This window comes from Staurois parvus, unplaced genomic scaffold, assembly GCF_062004578.1.
Source record: "Staurois parvus isolate SC_StPar_1 unplaced genomic scaffold, SC_StPar_1.0 ptg000244l, whole genome shotgun sequence".
Classification (NCBI taxonomy): Eukaryota; Metazoa; Chordata; class Amphibia; order Anura; family Ranidae; genus Staurois; species Staurois parvus.
Genome location: NW_028318040.1, coordinates 10,615,001 through 10,631,959, shown reverse-complemented (window position 1 = coordinate 10,631,959; position 16,959 = coordinate 10,615,001). Strand labels below are relative to the sequence as shown.

General features: G+C 39.6%; 1 protein-coding gene across 1 annotated transcript in view; it reads left to right on the top strand.

Moving 5' to 3' along the window:
* LOC149459884 (complement C3-like) overlaps positions 1 to 16,959 on the top strand; it is a 230,222-nt gene that overhangs the window by 168,352 nt on the left and 44,911 nt on the right. Inside the window, exons 29-32 of the mRNA XM_089680584.1 lie at positions 3,112 to 3,275; positions 6,709 to 6,867; positions 13,557 to 13,616; positions 14,319 to 14,400. Coding sequence (XP_089536710.1) covers positions 3,112 to 3,275; positions 6,709 to 6,867; positions 13,557 to 13,616; positions 14,319 to 14,400 — 465 coding nt within the window. The remainder of the gene's footprint in view (positions 1 to 3,111; positions 3,276 to 6,708; positions 6,868 to 13,556; positions 13,617 to 14,318; positions 14,401 to 16,959) is intronic.

The window sequence follows — 16,959 nt, the reverse complement described above, 5'->3', positions numbered from 1 at the left end:
GGATGGCCTCCAATTACGCCCTCTGACAAGCAGATCAGTCAACTGAAGGCCTAAATTGCTTCCAAGAATGCCAACGTTTATGAAAATAATCAGCAGAACCATCTTTATATGCCATTATTTGTTCATATTCATACATTACATCTAAATGTTGCTTAATTTCTGTTATGGTAGGGACATTTGCAGATTTCCATTTTCTAACAATTATGAGGCGCGTTGTAGCTAGAATACTCAATGTGATAGGTTTCATGGATGAGGGTCAGTTATTCATATTTACACTTAGGAGAGCCTGTTCTACTGTAATTTTGTTAAGGATGCCAGTTATTCGTTTCACTAATGTAATTACTTGGGACCAATACCCTACAATAATAGGGCAGGTCCAAAACATGTGGATCAATGTCGCAACTTGCTTGCATCCTCTCCAGCAGAGATTGGAGCCCTCCTTAGAAAATTTAGCTATGGTGTAGGGAGTCAGATACCATCTAAGATGGATTTTCTGTGCCAGTTCCCAGTGGGTCGAGCACCTGGAGAAAGAGTAATGACATTTAATAGCTTTAAGCCACTGAGCGTCTGTAATAGATAGGTTTAGTTCCCTTACCAATTTGACCAGAGAGTAGATTTAGTAAACACCAATTCAGATTGGAGTGTGTAATGGAAGAGAGATATACCTCTCTTCTCCGGTGAAAGCTAGTGGCTTTTAACGAGGAGGTTCCTAAGTGACTGACATCTTTTGAATGTGGTTTCCAGATGTGCTTTAATGTATTTTCATATGATTTCATATGAAGTTATTAAATATCAATATTTATTATAGATTTTTCTGACTCTGTTGTATTATCTAGAAAATCTAGGAATAATGTGTGTAGTTTGGGAAGTTGTTTTCTTCGGTGTTTAAAAAAAAGGGAGGAGCTGTCCTTTAACTTGATTGGAGGCTCTTTTTTAGAGTTGTTTTACTATAGCCTCTCTTCAAGTGTCGTTCCTGTAGGGCTTTAGCTCCTCTTATGAAGTCCACATCCTTTATAAAGTTATATTGCGCCCTTAAGTATATCTATCAGGGATACGTTTTTGTATAAACGTTTCAGGATGTGAACTTGAGGCATGTAAAATGGTGCTGCCAGCCGAGGGTTTCCTAAATAAGGATGACCCCAGCTCTCCATCTTCATTCAAAAATATTTCCACATCCAGAAACATAAGTCTTTGCTGATGATAAATAACTGTAAACCTCAAATTATAAGCATTAATTTTAAATTTTCCATAAAACTTACGTAGTAGAGATGTCCACGATAAAATGCATTTTGTTTTGTTTCTATTTTATTTGTAAGGTAAATAATTTCATTTCTTCATTATCATTCTGTTAGAACAATTCTATTTGGAACAATTTGTCATTTTTGGAGAGTATATATTCGTTGTTCCGAATTGATTTGTATTTTTGGAAGTTCTGTAATTCTTATGTTAGTTTAGTTAAACTTTTTTTAAGAGTTTTATTACCATATGTAAGCAATGTACAATGAACAATATACATATCACATAACCGGATACATGGAAAACATGTCACTTATCAGGAGCCATAAACATTAGACAGCATCATACAACACATCATGTAAGATACAGTTGGGCTATATTCATTTTATCATAACCAATTAATACGTATTAATTTGTTATGTTGAATTCATTCCCCTCTCTGAAGTTCAACCCCAATACAAAAATAATCTTTTACAATATTCACGTTATACTCACTAGAATAAAAAAGGAATGGATTTGAATCAATTCAGATAATTCGTTATGTCACTATGTTATTTTGGATGCTTCAAACACTAATAAAAGGCCCAAACTATCGCATCATGTCATCTGAATGAAATGAATGAATCTGAATGAATTTGCTGTTTTTGTTTTAAAATATTTTGGATTCGTTGAAATTTGTTGCTATTGTGATTTGGAGATTTGGATACATTTGAATGTCCAAATAATGCAAACTTCTACCAAATTTCGATTCGTAACTAAACAAACTGCTTATATTTAAAACCCAACGGTTGGTCTTGGATACACACCCATATGATCAGGATGTCATATTAAAACATCCAATGAAGCTCTAGTTGAGTCACTGCTCTGTCACACTCTTGATAATGTAAGTGACAGTTTGAAGAGCTAGGAAACATGCGAAAGGAACTCAGAAAACGCCACTTGTTGGTGAATATGAAAATACACAATATTTATTTACCATATTTTATAATAACTTGATTTCAATTTCTCAAATTCTATTTATTTAGCCCTGACCATAATTCCTCATGCCCACTAGGCATTTAGCCTCGGTGCTTGAAGCTTTGATGTTTAGCTCCAGGCAGAGGGCTCACAGGGCCCTTCTGATAATGTTCTTGTCATGTGATGTATTGTCCAGCCTTGTTGTACCTAACAGTACTAATATTTAGGGCAGTATGTGCCCAGGGATGTATGCTCGGAATGTAGACTTCCTTTGTTACTAGCATTTGTCCTTGGGCCAATATTGCCCCTAAATGTTCCTAACTTTAGATGCACCATACATCCTCATCTAGTCACAGCAACTGTCAGCCTCTCATAGCCTTTGACAGGAAGCTTGCAGCAGGGCTGGACTGTGTGTTCTGCCTGCAGCTAAATGCCAAAGCGTCATGCATCAGGGCTAAATACCCAGAGGCCTATGATTTACTACTATTGATTTACTAAAACTGCAAAATCTGGTGCAGCTGTACACATCAGCTTCCAGTTTTTTATTTCATTTAATTGAGCAAGCTGAAGTTAAAAGCCGAATGGCTACCATGCACAGCTGCACCAGATTTTGCACTCTCCAGATTCCGTAAGTCAAAAAGTCAAAATATACAAAACTACAAACATTCCCTTTATTGTATTCTCTTAGTGAAGAATACACTTAATATTTCTCAGTATTTGTTTCTCATTGAATAGCAAATAACTGCACAGATACAATTCATCACTTGACTTCAGGTCACTTGAGGACTTTATGCTGGGAAAGAAAAGGTGCAAAGATGCCATGTCTTTACTTTCTTAAACACTCTATTATAAATGTATTGATCATTCCATGTAAGTCATTAAACTAATGTATCTCTGCTTTTTTCTTTTTTTAAAAAGATGGTACTGTCTGGATAGTTGAGAATTCAGATCATTTTACTGTGGAAGCTACTGGCTATGCCCTACTTCAAAAACTGAAACTGAAAAAATATGAGCAAGCTCAGAAAATAGCCAATTGGCTTGTAAGCAAAAGGGATTTTGGAGGAGGCTACAAATCTACACAGGTGACTTTTCATTAATAACTAGCTGTCAACTTATATTGATTAATTTTCACTTTGTCATTAAAAGAAAATATGTACGGTATATATATTTATACAGTGTATAATATATATATATATTATATATATATATATATGTATATATATTGTGTGTGTGTTTTTTATTTTTTTATTTCCTCAGTTCTTCAAACAATACAAAAATTGATTTCTTTTTTGCATACTCATGTCTTGATTGATGCATATGCATAGCTATCGTACACTATACAGAACATTCTCATTGTACAGTCTCATTTAAATTTACTATGAAGTATGTAGTACAAGGGCATGGCTGAGTTGATGCAAATTGAATGGACTGTACCATTTTGGTCCAAACAAACTAAACCACTTGTCAACCAGTGATGTACCAGTACGTCGCTGGAATGGAAGGGTGATATCTGTCATCACTGCAACTGCAGCAATGATCAAAATAAAATTTTCTTCTGTCGGTGGTTTCCTTCACTGTAAAAGTAATTCAAGCAAGTAAAAACCCGCTGGAATACGTTTACAGGTGGCAGAAGGTGGTCCCACCCCCCTCCCTCTGCCACCGCCTTTACCAGGCTCTCCCAAGCAATGGGGAGCCTGGTTGGGATGCCACTGGTGGCATCAGTTTCCCCAAACTCAGTGAAAGGAATTGATCTTGTTCCTCCCACTGTGTGCCATCAGAAACCGGAAGCAACAAGGATTGCGTCACTTCAGGTTTCCGGTTCTTTTCTTTAAAAGCCATAGTTGGCTTGTGCTGCATCATATCAAACTGATCTTAGTTTTATCTGTTGCTTTGGAGACCAGAGGAGAGAGTTGGGGGTCTCATAGACCCCTCTCCATAAAAAGGACCTGTCATGGCCCATGCTATCACAAGGCATGTTGTTTATCCCTTGTTTTAGCAATAAAAGTGATGAAAAGGTACAGTGTGAGGCAGGGGCGGACTGTCAACTCTTGGGGCCCCGGGAAATAGGGGATCATGGGGCCCCTGTGTCCTTGCTCAAACTTAAAAAAGCCTATGAAAAAGGTATCAGGGGCATCTCATGGGGCCCCCTACTGACCCCTGGCCCTCGGGCAGTGCCTGAGTTTCCAAATGGACAGTCCGCCCCTGGTGTGAGGTATCATCGTGAATGTCAGAGTAAGAGCAAAAATTCTAGCACCAGACCTCATGTGTTAATCTAAAGTGCTAACCTGATAAGCAGCCTTTCGCAACCTTTTCAAAACAGAGGAACCCTTGAAATAACTTTCCAGATTCAAGGAACCCCTGCTAAAAATTACTTTATGTACAGCTCATCATACATTAATGTGATGGTCAGTGGGAAGAATGCTCCCAACACTTGGGGTCATTGGAAATAATTCCCCCTACATATAGCTAAAAAAGTGTTGCCTAGGGATAATTAATGGTCTGTAGTTTGTCACCATTCCACGGGCATGCTCAATTTTAAAGTGTACCATGTTCAGTATTTATTTACTCGGCGTAACATCATCTTTTATATTTTACCAAAATATGGGTGTTATATTGTGTTTGTGTGCACTAAAATTCAGAGCAAGTGTATTTTTTCACAAAATAATTTTGTTTGAAAAACCATTGCGTAAATACTGTGTGACATAAAAAAATTGCAATGTCCACCATTTTATCCTCTACGGCCTCTGCTTAAAAAATATATAATGTTTGGGGGTTCTAAGAAATTTTCTTGCAAAAATGAAAATGTTGAGTTTCACATGTATGACAGAAGTGACAATATTGGCCTGCAGCTTAATTGGTTAAAGTAAAATTAAACATGGAGATTTGCTTTAAAATATTCTCCATCAGATACACACTACTTATTGCCAAATACTATAAGGATTAAAGAGACCCTGTCAACAGCACACCAAGTAATTAGACACTCCCACAGTGGTGTATTTAGGTTTTGTGCTGGCCTAGGCAACAAGAACATTGGCGCCCCCCACAGAGAGAGCCTGACATTGACCAAAAATACCCCTGCTTCCCACCCGAGAGAGCCTTTCACTACCACTGCCCCCCCATACACCAGCCACCATCCCCTATGGCGAGAGAGAGACACTCACCTTAACAGCTCCGGACATCCCCGGGAACAAGAGTTGGGCTGTGCATACACCATCATGAAACACACAGCCTCTCTTGGAACCCACCTGCTCCCCATGCCGCATGTGTCCCTTCTTCCATCCATTCTTCCGAGGGGCAGTGCTGCCCCCGAGAAATTCCACCCTAGGCAAATGCCTTGTTTGCCTTGTGGTAAACACACCCCTGCACTCCCAGTAAGAGGGCTAAGACATAGTGGGACAGAGGGAGAGTTGTGGCTGTGCTTGGTAATTGACTGGAGTGGTTTGAAGACATTTGCAAAATTGTTTGTGAAAAGGAAAACCGCTTACAATACTTTATTTTTCTGTGCTTATACCTGCAATGTTTTAAGTTGGTGACAAGGCCTCTTTTTAATATTTGCACTTGCATTCATGGGGGCGGTTGAGCTATGATTTGACTGCCCCCCTTAGACTTAGAAAGCAACAGGAGGGGGTTTTATACATACTGCGGCTGTGATGATATGTGCCGCAGTAAAAATGACACCCCCTTTTGCATTTGCTAAACAGTACCGCCACTGGACGCAACCTATTCAAGTTAATTGGGCCGCTTCAACCGGCCTGCAATTGCAGGGCTTTTCAGGAAACTGTCAAAATTTGGGTGCACCGCATTACCAGAGTAGAAAGACCTGTTTGAGTGAAACAGAAAGTAGTGCAGGTCTGCACCTGATTAACGAAGGAAATACGGCAGTTTATCATATAGAAAACTGCTGCAGATTCCCTCCAGGCAGGACCTGTATAGGATGTGAACTGTAAGACAACTCACATCCGTCTTTCTGCCTGTGCAGCGATTACACTACATGCCTCTCTCTGTCCGTGCAGTGCATACACCACATGAGCAGAGCCTACAGGGTTAACACTTTTTTTCTCCCTCCTGCTCTGAGCTGAGTGAGGGGTGGGTAGAGAGATCAGAGCATTCAGCTCCAGCTTCTGTTCTCTCTGTTCTCTGAGGTGTGTGCTGTATCTGTTAATTTGAAGCGGTCAGTTCTCTATTCTGTGGCTGTGAAAAAAGGGCTTGCACCCCTTTTGTTAATTAGGAGAAGCATCTGCTCAATGTTCTAAATTTAGAAGTGTCCTGCAAGCTTGTCTTTGCACAACTCTTTGTTAATTTCTCCCATTGTTTTTAAAAAATTGACTAAAAGGCTATGTCAACTTCTGATCACACACTACCATAATGGCCCCACACACATATACTGTAATAAACTGTGTGCTCTTTTCTCACAATACATACTACATTTAACCATTTATATATATTTGATAACACCAGTTAGGTTATTACTGAAATGCTTTTGTTTTTAACACCCTATTTTCACTCTAATTTTAGACCACTGTGGTAGCACTGCAAGCCCTAACTCAATACAAAACTGATGTTGCCTCTGACACAGACATAAATTTGACTGTAAAACTTGTTGGAGGAGAAAGAGCAGACCTTTTGGCATATACTATTGAAAACAAGGATGCGTATTTGGAGAGAACAAATAAGGTAGGTGTTGGATGATCCTGCTTTGGAATTCAAAAGTCATGTAGTTTATATAGCGTATTTTTAGTGGGGGACTGTCATTGATAGAAGTTGGTAGAGTTTTACAAATGAGTCCATGATACATATAGTCCTGCTTATGAGTGATATTTTTTTTTATTATTTTTTTTTATAGTCGGCACTACATAAGTACCTGTAGTAATAATAATAATAATAATAATACAAAAGGCTATTGTCTGGACTAGTGAAGTTAAGATAGGGGTTCTGCAGTGGCAACTTTGGGAATTCCAGGTAAAACTCTGGACATGAACTTGAAGAAAACAAACTTTTTATTTATCAGCTGGGACTTAGCTAGACCAGTGTCTGTAAGCTAAGTGCCTTGAGAAGCATCTTACAGGGTATCCATATCAGCAATTACGTCACAATGCATATATTTCCTCTTTCACTTTCTGTACATTTAAAAGACTTTCTAAGCAGTTCAGGATATGGCCTTGCGGTTTTACATTTAGATAAACTATCTTCAGCTGAAAATAAGGGTGCCAGCTGCAGACTGGAACACATCTTTACACAGGAAATAAGGAAGGGAGGGAGTGAGCTGATGATCTTGCTTTGCAAACAGATGCTGTTAGAAATGTTGACACTTAAAGGGGAATGCTGCAATATTTGGGTGCTGCCATAGTACAAAACATTTAGAAGTACAATTTTGAAAAAACTCCTCCTGCACCAACACACACACTTTCCCCAACAATTAGGAGTTCTGGATATACCTTACTGGGTATGCAGCTGCTTTATCTTTTAATCCTTGACTATGTTCTAGTTTAACCTGGTGTCAAGGCTTCTGCCCTAGGTATCCTGTTTCTGGGTGGTTCCTCTTGCAGTTTCCCATGCAGCCACCCTTTCATGCAGGGACAAAAGTTGTTTCTCCCTATGCTGTGTACATCAATAGAAACACACAGCCCTGTAGCCTAAGATGACAAGGTGCTCCCCTCCTCCTACTTTCTCCAAGCTAACAGACTTTTGAGACTACACTGTCCACGGTTAACTCTTTACTGTGAAAACTGTAAGTTATGGGAATCAGCACCAAAGGATCAGAAGCCAGCAGCATTGAAACTTGCAAATAGCAAGTGCTGGGGTAAGAATTTTAACAAACAGTTTCTCTGGGAATTGTGCTCAGTGTGTTAACTTAAAAATGTTAAGAATTTAATACTATTTTAAGGCATAAGATCAACAATAAAGGTAAAAAAAGGTTAACCATAGGAACACCCCCTTCTGACCGCACCCCAATCCTCCAGCAACAGGAAAATTGAGACCTATGAATCAAAAGATGTAATATGAGTGCACCAGCATTGAAGCCGATATTAGAATGCGCAGTACAGGTATATATCCAAATTCAGTTGTATGAGTGGATTGAGTCCAACCATCAACTCCAGGCCTTATACAAATTTTTTTTTAAAAATTGTAAAACCATACTTTAATATCATATATGGCAGAAAAGTGCTTTAGGGCAGTCTCTGCAGAATGACTTTCTCCCTCCTCCACCAGCAGCAGGCACCCTTTCTCTTTATTTTAGGAGAGTCCACTCCTAATTTAGAACAGTAATAAAGAATCAGACCACTTACATCAAATAATGAGAAAGGGGACAAAATATGTAAGCACCTCTTTCATACTTTTAACTATTTCTTACCTAAACCAGCCATACTTGTCTCCAGTGATTGACCTGACCTTGCAAACCTCCCCATATTTCCGACACTCTGGGTACAGACATATTTCAATAGTATTTCATAATAATGCAAGAGAAACAGTTCTTTAGTAACACCTCTATATAAGGCTCCATGCACACTGGGCATTTTCATAATGCTGGTAACGTTAGCTGTGTAAAGTCACGTTAAAAAAGTCAGTGTTTTTTAATTAGCGTTTAGCAGTGTTTTGCTGCGTTTTTACACAATTTTTCGCATTTGTGTTTTTAGCGTTTTTTAGAGGTTTTTTTCACCCCCCAAAATTTTCTTTGTAGTAAAAAAAAAGTCCAAAAATGCTGGTTTGCCGTGATTTACTATGCTTTACTGCGTTTTTCAGTGTAAGAGCGTTTTTAAAGCTAAAACACTCCTAGTCCTGGGTTTTTTTTCCAGTCAAAAAACGTCTCTGCCAAAAAACGCTGATTACAGTCTATATGTGCATGAACACATTGGATAACATGCTGGGGAGTTTACTGGTGGTAGAAAAAAACATCAAAAGCCAAAAACAGCAGCTGTAAAAACGTCCAGTGTGCATGAGGACTTAGACTTGTTCAAAAGAGTAGGCTACAGGAATAATGGATTTAGGATATACAACCCCAGTTAATGTATAAAAGCAGAACACTGGTAAAACAGATCCTGTTGTGCCACCGGCGCTACAACAAAGCATGCAGAGAATTATGAAAAATGCATACTCTGGCATAAATAGATATAAGTACCCTAAGTTGAACAACAATGGCCTTAGAAGAGAAAAGATCCCTTTAACTAGAGATTACAACTGCGATATATAAAGTTTCTGATATGATGATATCCCTGTCTTCTGCTAGCAATGGTGGGGCCCACAAGCATTAGTGAATACTGGTAATTCAATGAAGTTAAACGGGTAAACCATGGCACTGCTCAAGGGAAAGGTCTCGTACTCGTGGTAACTGAGGTGTAAAGATGTCTGCATGCAGTGTCACTAGAGCAATGACAGAAAGAGATTGGGCAGCCGCCTGTTCACCAATCCCATGGATAACATGGCCTCCTAGGAACGAGAGTTCTAGTACAGGCTCTTGACTGTTTGCAGGGATGTGCAGCATTACCATATGAAGGCCTGTCAGCGTGGGAGCAGAGATGTCTGTGTGAAGACAGGACAGTGACAGTCCAAATGCTGGTGTGGCGACCAGTGTCACCGCTGTGCTGAACTGATGTACAGAGTCCCATTGTAGTAGGCCAGTAATCTATCTCTGGAGGAGAATGGAAGTCCCCCTGTGTTCAGCTCTGAATCCTGTTTCCAAGAGTTCCAGTTCCTTGCTGTGGAATGTATCTGCTTTCCCAGCATCCTCCTCGTTCACCAGCTCTCTGGTAGTTGTAGTTCATTCGGCACTCAGGATTACAGGATGTATTGACTATAGGACTACAGGTCCCAAGATCATTTGCTGTTAGAAAAACTGAATCTACTCTGCTAACAGGAAGTGATGTAGCAGTCCCAGTACTGGGCACTAGAAGGAAAATAATTAACCATAGTCTTGTTTGTAAATTTCCCAGAATGGCATAATGATATAGCTGGCACCTGGCTACACAAGCCACAACTTTGTATTTTTGTATTAGTTAGGATGGGAGAGTATATTAACTTCTCAAGTTTATATTGCTACCCATGTCCCAGATAAAAAGATTTTGCTTCAGTTCCGTGGCTGCTATCAGCAGTTGCATATTTATGTTTTGTGCTGCCCTAGTCAAATGACAGGGCATACTTGTTTGGCTATAAACGGGAGCTCTTGCGTCATTCCTGTGCAGGAAGGAGTCTTTGCTTATATTATGGCTATATCAGGGGTTGTTATCTCATGTCTATAGGCATCCTCATTCATTCGAGATAGGTGCAGATGCATAACTTCAGCTTCGACATGCAATGCTAATGTTCAGTACTTCTTGAATAAATGTCCACAGGTAGGGCGTGAACTTAGACCATTTGTGGGTAAAAGTTCTACTAAAGTTCATTTCATACATACAGCCATGTTCTTGAGAAGTTCCTTTTTTTTTTTTTTACTTATTTGGAGGTTTAAAGTAAACAAATATTTTATTTCATTCTACTTTCCCTTTTAGTAAGCCATCTTGTTTTCTGTATTATATAATGAAGGGGTTAGTGGAATCTCTTGTTGTAAGAAAAGCAGGAAGAGTGGTAATAATCAAAATGTTATAACAGTGTCTAAAGTTCTTGTTTTATGATGAAAACAACTTGAGTTTTCAGATATTTAAAAACAAAGTACACTGCTCAAAATAAATAATGGAACAATTGAAAACAAATCAGATATCAATGGGGGAAAAATTATCATGCTGGATATCTATACTGATATGGACTGGGTAATGTGTTGGGAACATAAGGATGCCCCATCATTTGATGGAATCGAAAACTATCAACCTACAGAGGACTGAATTAAAGGACACCCTGAAAATCAAAGTGAAAAAATGATGCAGCAGGCTAGTCTATTTTGCTGACATGTCATTGCAGCAACTCACAATGGTACTTAGTAGTTTGTATGGCCCCCATGTGCTTGTATGCATGCCTGACAATGTCGGGGCATGCTCCTAATGAGACGATGGATGGTGTCCTGGGGTATTTCCTCCCAGATCTTGGCCAGGGCATCACTGAGCTCCTGGAAAGTCTGAGGTGCAACCTGGCAGTGTTGGATGGACTGAAACATGATATCCCAGAGGTGTTCTATTGGATTTAGGTCAGGCGAGCGTGGGGGCCATGCAATGGAATCAATTCCTTCATCCTCCAGGAACTGCCTGCATACTCTTGCCACATGAGGCTGGGTATTGTTGTGCACCAGGAGGAATCCCCCAGGACCCACTGAACAATGAGTCCAAGGATTTCATCCCGATACCTAATGGCAGTCAGGGTGCCATTGTCTAGCCTGTAGAGGTCTTTACATCCCTCTGTAGATATGCCTCCCCAGACCATCACTGACCAACCACCAAAACTGTCATGCTGAATGATGTTACAGGCAGCATAACATTTTTCACGGCTTCTCCAGACCCTTTCACGTCTGTCACATGTGCTCAGGGTGAACCTGCTCTCGTCTGTGAAAAGTACAGGGCGCTAGTGGTGGACCTGCCAATTCTGGTGTTCAATGGCAAATGCCAATCAAGCTCTATGGTGCTGTCCAGTGAGCACAGGGCCCACTCGAGGATGTTGAGCCCACAGGCCACCCTCATGAAGTCTGCTTCTGATTGTTTGGTCAGAGACATTCACACCAGTAGTCTGCTGGAGGTAATTTTGTAGGGCTTTGGCAGTGTTCATCCTGTTCCTCCTTGCACAAAGGAGCAGATATTGGTCCTTCTGATGGGTTAAAGACCTTCTACGGCCCTGTCCAGCTCTCCTAGAGTAACTGTCTGTCTCCTGGAATCTCCTCCATGCTTTTGAGACTGTGCGGGGAGACATAGCAAATTTTCTGGCAATGGCACATATTGATGTGCCATCCTGGAGGAGTTGGATTGCCTGTGCAACCTCTGTAGGATCCAGGTATCGCCTCATGCTATCAATAGTGACACTGACCCTAGCCAAATGCAAAACTAGTGAAAAACAGTCAGAAAAGATGAGTAAGGAAAAAAACATCAATGGCTTCCACCTGTTTTGGGGGTCGTCTCATTGTTGCACATCTAGTGTACCTGTTTTTATTTCATTAACACCAAAGCAGCTTAAAGTGATTAACAACCCCCTCTGCTACTTAACTTACCAGATCAATAACCCAGGAGTTTAATGGACTTGATGCTATACTCTGATTCAAAAGTGTTCCTTTAATTTTTTTGAGCAGTGTATTAGAAATGTGGTCTCTTTTTACATCTTATCAGGTAAGCCATTAAAAATGCAGATTATCCTGTGATAAGGTAGTAGCCACATCTGGTGCTTATTTAGGCCTAGGAAATATGACAACTTGGTGCAGACTTAAAGGGAAATTGTACTTATGTATCTACAAAAGGAAACATCATACTATGTGTTAAAGTGTTACTAAACCCAGGACCCTGCATTTACTATATCTGGTCTCCCACAGTGCACAGAACATGGAAATGCAATTATTTTAGTAAATATAAACTGTTTTCTCATCAGCAGTTAGAGCAGTCTTGTGACTTCTATCAGTGTTCAGCAGAGCATTGGTTAAAGTTTTTAGGAGTTTTCTCTAGGAGGATGCAGAACCACTGATCTCTGGGCAGTGCTGATTGGCCCCTGTGCTGATCACATGCACTCTCCCAAGAGAACAAAAAACATCTCTAGCATACACACCAAATTGAGCATGTGCAGTGTCTCTACATGATATTTCTTAGACAACAAACACTTTACTCCTGCGCTAGAAAAGGACTCAGTAGACCCAATATGAATGTTCTGGAATTTTCTGGAATATGCACTGCTTGCTGCCCTCAACAGACCGGGGTGGTCCAAATACACTGGATACAAATGGAGAAACAGAAAAAGGGTGCACTGACCTAGTGCATTATCGTTTAAAATAATTTATTGAAGAAACAAAATAGGTATCATACTCACAATGGACATAATAACACAGGCATGTCAAACTGAACAAGATGTATGATCCAAACAACATCTGAGTCCATACGATGGAACCCTGGATGACCAACTGGCTAACGCGTTTCGAGGACACAACCTCTTCCTCAGAGTTGATGATATTTCTTATCAGGAGATAAGAAGGGGGTACTGGAAGAAGTGGAGGATAAGAGACGTCAGGATCAAACAGCAATTTTCAAATGCAGAGGATTAACCCCTTAGGTTCCACACTGAGTATAACAAGCATGCTTTACTGCATATACAGACTGATTTTACTGTTGTGGGTTTAGTAACACTTTAACCTGGACAAAGAATAAGCCTACTGTCCATGTTATGTTGGACCATATATGTGGATAAATATTGTAGTTAAATAACATATTTTCTCAGGTTTGAGGCATGAAGTAATGTTTAGTTTGTTTCAGATTCCGGCAAACAGGGATCTCACTTTTAATATAACAGGACGTGGAGAGTGCACTGTAACGGTAAGCTCCCATTATGAGTTGGTGCTGCAAAGCATTTCTTTTTATATAGTTTTCACAGCTACTAGGACATTATGAAGCACAAAAACATTTCACAAACCCATTTTAAATTGGACTATATGCAAATGTTTCTAGAGCCCATTAGGGGAAAGATTGTATTAAGCTATTTTGACACGGTACATGCTTTTCATATTACATAGTACTTGTGTACTTTATTTTGCATTTGTTCTCATACTGATGAATACTGTATACAGCACATATAGACTGACATGTTACTTTAGGCTGATTTTCTAATAGATAAACTGTAATTTCCTAGCATTGCTGGGGTATATCTTCCAATCTCAGAATCCTACTTCTGTGCTACCTCTCTGTATAACAAGTACATAATAGTTATAGATGAACAAATTCCTGTCAAACATGGTTTATAATACAGCATTGGCCTATAAGTGATACCAGCCACAAAGCCCAAAGTAAAATTGTTTTTTTGGAATTTCAGAGCTAATTGTTTAACTACACTTATAAATATGTTAATATGGTGTACAAAATATGTCCCAACACATGGGTATAATGTTATTATTGTAAAGTTGATTATAGTAGTATAATACATATAAACATCTTTTGAAGCCCAAATAGTGGGCAAGCCATAAAATGATTGCAATGTATGACTTTAATACTGGTGTTCATTTTTTTCAATCTGTGCTTCAGGTAATGACCGTTTATTATTCTTTGCTGACTTCTGAAAAGAAATGTAATGGATTTATTCTTCAAGCAGAGGTGACAGCAGATGGTAAGACTGGAATATGCATGTCTCATCTTAAACTGATAAATATTTGTGACATACTACAAGCTGACGGTTACATTAATAGATTTGTCAATTTAACTTTTTGCACTGACTGAACTGCAGGTATCTCAGTTGCCAGAAAACACACCCTAGCTGGCAGGTATGGGTGGAACTTCAAGAACAAATAAAGAATTCAGAAAGACACTCACCATGAATTTGTTAGATGTCCATGGGGGAATGAAGTAAAACTCAAATGGGAAAAAAGCAGGCATGGAAAAGCTATGCACAGACCCACATAGTTTTTGATCCACTGTAAAAGATCACTTTATTTGATGTGAAATCATTTCCTGCATATATAATCACTGCATACCCCATGTGGTAGCAAGCAGCCTTTTTAGAGGTAGATGGAAACACAATCACTCTTCCCCAGACCAAATTAAAATGAAGGTAAATAAATTAAAATGCAAATACATTATCTTACAATCTTTATCAGTCATTTTCAATATTTTTTAAATCTATAGCACTCATTAAAATAATACCTGTTGGTCCTGTCATGAAGGTCCTTGTACCTATATGAGGTTGCCACACTATTGCCCTGTCTCCAATCCACTCTTATGTAATGAAAATTATATAAAAGTCTGTGCTCCAGGGAAAAGAACCCTCCAAATAAGTCCACACCAAGAGTCAGGGCAGGCTCCTCTTTAATCATGTCATGCAATAATGTAAATATAACCACCGCAAGCAACTCTGATGCCAATACTGAATAGGCTTTGCTTTTTTTCAATTCGGAGAAGAAACCATAGCTAAAAACACATGAAGAAAGTGCACCAGCATAGTGTATTACCATAAAACTTTAATGAATAAAATGATGAATGCCAAACTACTCACATAAATAAAAAGTCAATTGCATGTATCAGTCCAACAAGTCCGTCAGCTCTGAAGAAGAGGGTCTCACCTCCAAACGCATAAGCTGTGCCCTGGTGGATAGATGTGCGCCCAGTGGCTTGTTGGACTAATACATGCAATTGACCTTTTATTTCTGTGAGTAGTTTCCCACTCTCTTTGTCATTGACATTGTCACATGTGCCTCTAATATAAACGTACAAGCAAGTAATGCCGTTGTCACCATCAGAAAGCCCATGGCAAGCAAAGACCTGTAGCCATTGCTATAGTGCATGCATGTAGACAGGGTGTAGCTGGACAGAGACTGGACGAAATAGTACTGAGATGCAAAAAACTGCATTATACAAGTTTCTCTAGATCAAATATCACCTGAACCTTGCTGAGCTAAATCTTGGTGATAGTGTGCAGACAGGTGCAGGCACTCTGTAGGGGGCACTGTGCCAATGCTACAAGGGAAGATGAGTCTGCTAGGGGGGATTTTCCACTTATGGACACAGTCAACCTTTCTGGTAAGGAAGATGTCTTATTTGATACCAAATTCCAGCGAGAGTTTGTACAGCCATCTTAATGGTGGGAGCCTTTAAACAGGGGATCCTGCATCACTAGATGAGTGGCAGGCTAGGATAATCATATTTTTGCTGCTTGGCCGATCTATTCCATTTAAAGTCACTGTAAATAGTCTCATGCAATACAACCTATGCTGAGTTTATTGAACAAAACTTAGGTACATTTTCCAAAATATTTGTGTCATGAAACAGCGTACAATAAAGATGGTAATCAGCATTAGGTTACAGATTCTGAGAAATCATACAAGTATAGAATAATGAAGTGGTAAGCAGTAGACTGTACATCAACACCCCCTCCTTTCTTTAGTAAGTAAACAAGGCAAAAACCAATATAAACATCAAGACTAGAACAGTATTTATGACCATTTATATTCCATATGAAATTGGAACTGTCCTGGAGAGACAACCCCTCCACTAAACAGCCTAACCATATCCTAACAAATGAGGCAGCACCAACTCCACTGGAGCCAGACCCAGAATCCAAATCTATGCATGCTGGTCCATGTACGTCATTATGCTGACGCCGACGTCGTGCCTCAACGTGCGTTCCAGATGCCATCTTTAGAAGACTCCACATGCCAGACGGCTTTTCTCCTACAACCACGATCCCCTGAGTGCAGACGTGGCTGTCATAGCATGGACACAGCCGTTCTCCCATCTTCATGAGCCTGCATTACATGAGCCTGTTTTACACATGATACATGTGAGTTGTTCCACATTTGTTATCTATTAAAGTTGTCTATACTGCACTTAGAGGCGCTTCTTCTCTTCTTCATCCAAAGCCAGCCATCCCATATTTTGTCAAATTTAGCCAGCCATCCTCTATGTTGGTATATAAATTTCTCATAACGCAAGGTGGTATGCATGTTGTTAAGCCAGTCCTGCATAGATGGGGGTAAAGGGCTCTTCCAGTGCAACAAAATTGCCTTTTGGCCTGGAATAGGGCTCACAGTACATATGTTTTAGTTAAAGTTTTTTTCCAAAATAATTTACATTACGGGCTCTTGCACACTGATACCTGAACCTAATCAATGTAACTGCAGCCGTATTTCCTTCACACAAGCAGCCCAGGTGCAGTGTTCACATGAATGGCTGT